At 37.3% G+C, this 6,089-nt stretch overlaps 1 protein-coding gene across 1 annotated transcript; it reads left to right on the top strand.

Annotated features, from left to right (window-relative positions):
• The first annotated feature begins 377 nt into the window (after positions 1-377).
• Positions 378-5,723, top strand: LOC106721783 (venom protease). Its single transcript, XM_014516827.2, has 8 exons — positions 378-487; positions 708-808; positions 1,455-1,591; positions 1,725-1,852; positions 3,866-4,034; positions 4,311-4,555; positions 4,841-5,001; positions 5,476-5,723. The coding sequence occupies exons 1-8, from the start codon at positions 427-429 to the stop codon at positions 5,635-5,637; spliced, it is 1,164 nt and encodes a 387-aa protein (XP_014372313.2). The 5' UTR covers positions 378-426; the 3' UTR covers positions 5,638-5,723.
• Positions 5,724-6,089: the final 366 nt, after the last annotated feature.

Below are 6,089 nucleotides of genomic sequence, written 5' to 3'. Positions count from 1 at the left end.
GTAAAAAATATGTGCAATAATGGTGGAATTACTAGACTATATTTACTATACTCTCTGGTAGAATTGAGCGGGAATAAAAAGATGGAGCACTATAAATGTGATTCGTATTCTGCAGTAATAATACTTGTATAATAGTTCGCTATGTAATTTGTATAACTGTATAAAATGTATGACGAGAATATATAATTCCGAAGTGTTTTAAAATAAATTTCAATAAAAGTTTGTGTAACCGATTCCAAAATATCTATCCCACGCACAATAACAACGCCAAAATTAACTGTTAAATTAAATAAAACTATTGAATCTCTGCCTGTTATCGGAACATCCTGTGGATTATATAGTAGGTATCGTTTTTATCTGAGCATCCGTCGGCCCAAATGATTTCGTCGCAAAACATTTTGCTCAGAGATCAGTGGTGGTGCTGTCATGTTATATATTTTACTACTTTATTTGGCTGTTTTGGGGACTGATGGAAAAGATTTACAATGTGAGTGGTTTTATTTTTATTTCAGTTTTTAATTCGGCCTTCTATTGGTAGTTAATAAATGTTAACTAATTTTTTTTTAAAATAAAGATTAATTTCAAATGAAACTAGTTAAATTGAATTTAGAACTTGACAATACGTTACGTACGTGATTCGAGAATACCAGCCAATGTTTCCTTTGGCTTAAAGGTAGAGAAATGTCTATTTGTTATATAATTATCAGCTTACTTGACGGACGCGTCATGGGAGGATGTGATCGCAGCGGGCGGCCTGCACATAGGCCATGGAAGGACCAAGAGATTTGTTGAGCTGAATACAACGCAGGTATCTTAACATGTCTTAACTTTTTTGCAAATTAATCTTCCCTGATCTCTGAATAAAATTTCTCTCATAAAGACTTATCTCCTGAAGTGGAATCGCAACTCGATCGCTTTTATAAAATAACTGATAAGTGCAAGAAGCAAGCGCATGAAGGAATATTTTTAGGTTAAACGATTTAACAATCTAACAAATTAAACCATAAAAAACTAATACAAACAACTTCATCAGAACTTTAAATAAAACATCGTAGTATCAAATTCCAATAAGAGAGAGTATATTCAAACAGTACATTAGTTTGGCAGTGGTGGCGCCACTGTGACGCCCACAAGCAAACATTGCTTTTGATTGATCTCCACTCGCCGCAATATCTTATGCAAGAATATTACCACAAACACTCCATTAAAGCATTAAAACATTAAAGTTAAGATATGATATAAAATTAAAGTAATTTTTCATCGACATATTTAAATTGAAATTCTTAAGTTTCTTGTTTAATATATTTTATGCTGTGTATAAATATAAGTTACATTATGTCTACCTGTAAACTAAACGACTAAACTGATTTTAGCAAATGAGGTTAAATTCAATTCGTATAAATATCCTGAGTGTCAGTTAACAAATGCTTTATTTACTCAACCGTATGTGGCAGCCCAACATAGCCTACCAGCCGTGTTTCCTGCCAAACGGCAAACGTGGCCGTTGCCGGCATGTGCAACACTGTATGCTGCAGGAATTCAAGACTGACTTTATGAAGTACATGGACTATCTCTGTGTTATAAAACGCTCGTACGTACACACAATGCTTTAATTACAGCCTTTAAAAAGACAAACTATTTTCGGGATAGATCCCGAAAATAGTCTTACTATGAAGTTTTACTCGTTGATACAAAGTTAATAAAAGTCTTTTTTTTCGGTCTAGTTCCCTCGGCGCATGCTGTCCTGAGGACTTCAGCACAGGTCCCGAGGCGCTAGCCGGAGATCTACCTGCTACTGCCTCCCAGGACGAATCACAAGTTGTAACCAGGATAGTGCGCGCAGAGAACAGAGGTGTGTAATATTAAATACATTTGATCAAGAATATTTGTTTCATTTCATATTCTTATAACCTGTTTAAATCTCTAGAATAAACATCGATGAAAAATTAAAAGTAGAATAACCAAAATAAAATAAAATTTGTAACAACATAAAAGACATCAATTGCTTTAAAGTTAGATCATTACTTTCGCCTTTCAATTTTTACAAATACTTATAAATTTTGAAATAATTATTAAAATAACATGCTTCGAAATTACGATTTCATTGAACGGAATTTGGTCAAACATTAACACCATATAAACACCGTGAGATCCTTCGAAGAGAGCAGTAAGCCTTTTAGTCCAGTCATTTAAGCTTAAATTAGGTAAGAATCTCGGAATTCGAGATACCCAGCTGTAAGTCTGTAAATACTTGTATATTGACACCCTAAAAGTTGTCTCAAAACCTACATATGGTAGGGTGTAAGCAACTATTAAATTTCAAGGTCAAAGGTCACAAAAATCGGTTTTTTGGAAATATCTCATTTCCTATGGGTTTTTTGATATTTGTATTTCTTATCAATATTATAGAATACAAAATTCTCTACAAATTTTGTTTAAAAAAATTTTTTATACGGTGAACCGTTTTCGAGATAGAGGCCGGAGAGCGCGCGGTCATAATTGCAGAATTGTTAATGAAAATATAGGAATTATATTTGAATTTTAACCTAATTAATATTAATAATTTCGTACATGATGAAAAAAAAAAACAAATAAATTGTGAATTAATCTTTTTATTAAAAAATATCATTGAATACATTAATTTTTATTGAAAGTAAAAAAATGGAATAAAGGGTACAAAAACTACAATTTATAATTTTAATCATCTTCTTCCTCTTCATCGTCGTCTTCTGGCTGCTGGTAAATTTCAAACTGGTCTTCATTATCGTCTTCAACGACATTTGTCTCAAGTTCTTCCATGATTTCTGGGTCAAAGGTTCCACCTTCGTTAATGTCGCTCTGATATGGTAGAGCATTGAGACAAGATTGCCCATTACATTGGCCACAAGTTAAAGAGCATTGCATGCCCGCTTTCCTGCATCCGCATCGCGAACCACAGCCACTCTTGAAGTTGTAGAAAATTGTATTTAGCAAATCTTCAGGAGCAGGTGGTAAAATTGTCATGATAGGCTCCAGAAAATCGTGTCGCATTGCCCAACCCCATACCTGGGGTTCCAAATCATGTCCTAACCAAGTTTGAACTTGATAATATACACGGTAGAAATGTTGATGAGCAGCTGCCCTTGTTGGTGGAATATTTGAAAGCTGCACAGGTTTATTAAGTATTGTAGACTTGACGTAATGCATGTAACGAAGATTATCGAGACTTTTCACAGATTTCGGAGCATTATAGACTGCCAATAAGGTTTGAGTTCCACTCTCTAATAATTTCTGGGCCGAACAATTTTCTTCCTCAAATGCTGCAGCTAGTTCATCCAAATTTGTCAGTAATTAATTAATTTGACAAATATTTATAATAATTGATTTATTGATAGTTCATCAACTATATGGCGCGTTTTCGACCGGAGGCTGAAGTGATGCTGTGACCGCGCGCTCTCCGCCCTCTATCTCGGAAACGGTTCACCGTATAAAAAAAAATTTTAAACAAAATTTGTAGAGAATTTTGTATTCTACAATATTTATAAGAAATACAAATAGCAAAAAACCCATAGGAAATGAGATATTTCCAAAAAACCGATTTTTGTGACCTTTGACCTTGAAATTTAATAGTTGCTTACACCCTACCATATGTAGGTTTTGAGACAACTTTTAGGGTGTCAATATACAAGTATTTACAGACTTACAGCTGGGTATCTCGAATTCCGAGGTGAACTTACTAAAATGACTGGACTACTTGGCAATCCGTCGGTTGGCTGTTAGTGGCGAAGAATTTAGTTCAAAGCCGTCTCATATTACGGGTTTAGTTGCTTATCTTCAAAGTTGTGTCTAGACTGAATAGGTAGTATGTTATGTTATAATTCTGTAGGATGTGGCATGAGTACGCGCGCGATGAGCCGCGTAGTGGGCGCGAGACCAGGCAACCCGCGGGACTGGCCTTGGATGGCGTCCGTCACGCCGGAGGGCTTTGAGCAGTACTGCGGCGGCGTGCTCATCACTGACAGACACGTGCTCACCGCTGCACACTGCACCAGGAGGTCAAGTGTTGCCTTGTAAAAAATCTAAATCTTCAGGTTATACAATTCTACTCGACCATGCCATAATATTCATGGTCGTTATTAGCCGTTTTATAAAATTTATATATACTATAAATTTTCCTCCTATACGGACCTTTTACGATTCAGCAGAAAACCTGTTAAATTCGAACAATCGTAGTTACAGAGTAACAATTCGTAAGGTCGATATTTTCTTGTAGTAGCAAAAAGATACTTCCAAAGGCTATCTATGCAATAAACTTCTTCTGAACCTTCCAGATGGAAAGCAGAAGACCTGTTTGTGCGTTTAGGCGAATACGACTTGAAGCGCACCAACGATTCCCGCACTTATAACTTCCGTGTGGTAGAGATCCGACAGCACGAGGGCTACGAAATGTCCAACTATCATCACGACATCGCCATCCTGAAGTTGCACCGCGCCGCTGTCTTCAACACATACGTGTGGCCAATCTGTCTGCCTCCGATGGGACTTGACCTGGTTGATAAAATTGCTATTGTCATCGGTAAGTAACGAATGACGGCTTAGACAATTTTTTCACTAAATGACTTGTTTAATTATAACAAAAATGGAACCAATGACTCTTGGACAATGTTTCTACAAAACGATTTGTTTTCTGTGACTTTTGAACTTTCATTGTAGCATCTGCCTGTTCTTATGCTTTTTTTGTCTAAAAGTCTGTGTTTTGAGTATAATTTTGCAATCTGAACCAATTAGTTCTTATATTAAGTCTACACTAAAGGTCTCTCCAACTCTGAGTACGATAGTTAATGATACTTTTGGCACATAGGGTGGGGTACTCAGTTCTACGGCGGGCCGCACAGTGACGTATTGCTCGAGGTGTCGGTACCCGTGTGGGAGCACAACAAGTGCCAAGAATCCTTCACTGCCACCGTCTTTGATGAGAACATGTGCGCTGGCGGACCAGAGGGCGGGAAAGACTCTTGTCAGGTAAACAACTCATTTCATCATCAATATCAACCTGCCCTTTACCTTTCTTCCTAGCAGTTCAGTCCCTTCTTAGGCATATCCACTTAAACAAAATCGATCCATTTAATAGTAGTGATCCAGAACTCCCTGGAGTCCCTGGAAGATCCGGCGAGGTTGTACGATGAGGGAATATGGTTGAAAGTTTACAAATTGCAGAATTAATGAAAACATACATAAAATGTTTTGGGAAATTTGTTTTATAATATGCGAATCATAAGATTTAAAATTTATCACGGCTATGTGTTCTGAGCAACGTCTCCTGCAAAATTGCGAGATAGATTTAGTTGGTACTTTAACTATGTGTTTAGAGGTTATCGATTAAGGTTAACTTGTGATAAACGACTGTATACCGCGTGGTCGCCACGGAGATATCGCGTGGTAGCCGCAACAAGCCAAAAGGATGCAATGAACGACATAATTTAACTGTATGAGCAGGGCGACAGCGGGGGGCCGCTGATGTACCAGATGTCGAGCGGGCGCTGGGCGGTGGTGGGTGTGGTGTCGTGGGGTGTGCGATGTGGAGAACCCAACCACCCCGGACTCTACACTCGCGTCGACAGTTACCTACCATGGATCGCCGAAAACGTTGTGTACTAATGCCATATCTGCTGCATTCCCAAAAACACTAAGAGAGACTCTAAATGTAGATTTAATCTATGTTAATATTATAAAGTAGAAAGATTTGATTGTTTGTTTGTTTGCATTTAACAGACTCCGAAACTACTGAACCGAATTGATAAATTCTTTCATTCCCAAAAGCTTTTGGGTCGAATGTATCAAGACTAAGTATAGTTTATACTATCCCCGGCTGACATAGGCTATGTTTGTTACTAGATTTTGTTTTATTTCCGCTCGGACGAAGTCGCGGACAACTGCTAGTGTGAGATATATACTATTAGGGAATGTTTAAATATCTGAAGTACCTAGTACATTTGAGTACACAGATTACTTTACATTTTTTTTCTGTCTGTACTTGCTAACTGAACACTGACGAGAACAATAGCTAGTTATAGACAGACAGAGATATCTGACCCGGTGGGAATAAATGA

Source organism: Papilio machaon, chromosome 18 (assembly GCF_912999745.1).
Source record: "Papilio machaon chromosome 18, ilPapMach1.1, whole genome shotgun sequence".
NCBI lineage: Eukaryota > Metazoa > Arthropoda > Insecta > Lepidoptera > Papilionidae > Papilio > Papilio machaon.
Note: the sequence above shows the minus strand (reverse complement) of the source record. Positions and strands in the feature narration are given on the sequence as shown.

Coding starts and splice junctions, on each gene's coding strand:
- LOC106721783 (XM_014516827.2), top strand. CDS start 427: ATGTTATATATTTTACTACTTTATTTGGCTGTTTTGGGGACTGATGGA. Junction 4,035..4,310: donor GCTGCACACTGCACCAGGAG/GTCAAGTGTTGC, acceptor TGAACCTTCCAG/ATGGAAAGCAGAAGACCTGT. Junction 5,002..5,475: donor GCGGGAAAGACTCTTGTCAG/GTAAACAACTCA, acceptor CTGTATGAGCAG/GGCGACAGCGGGGGGCCGCT.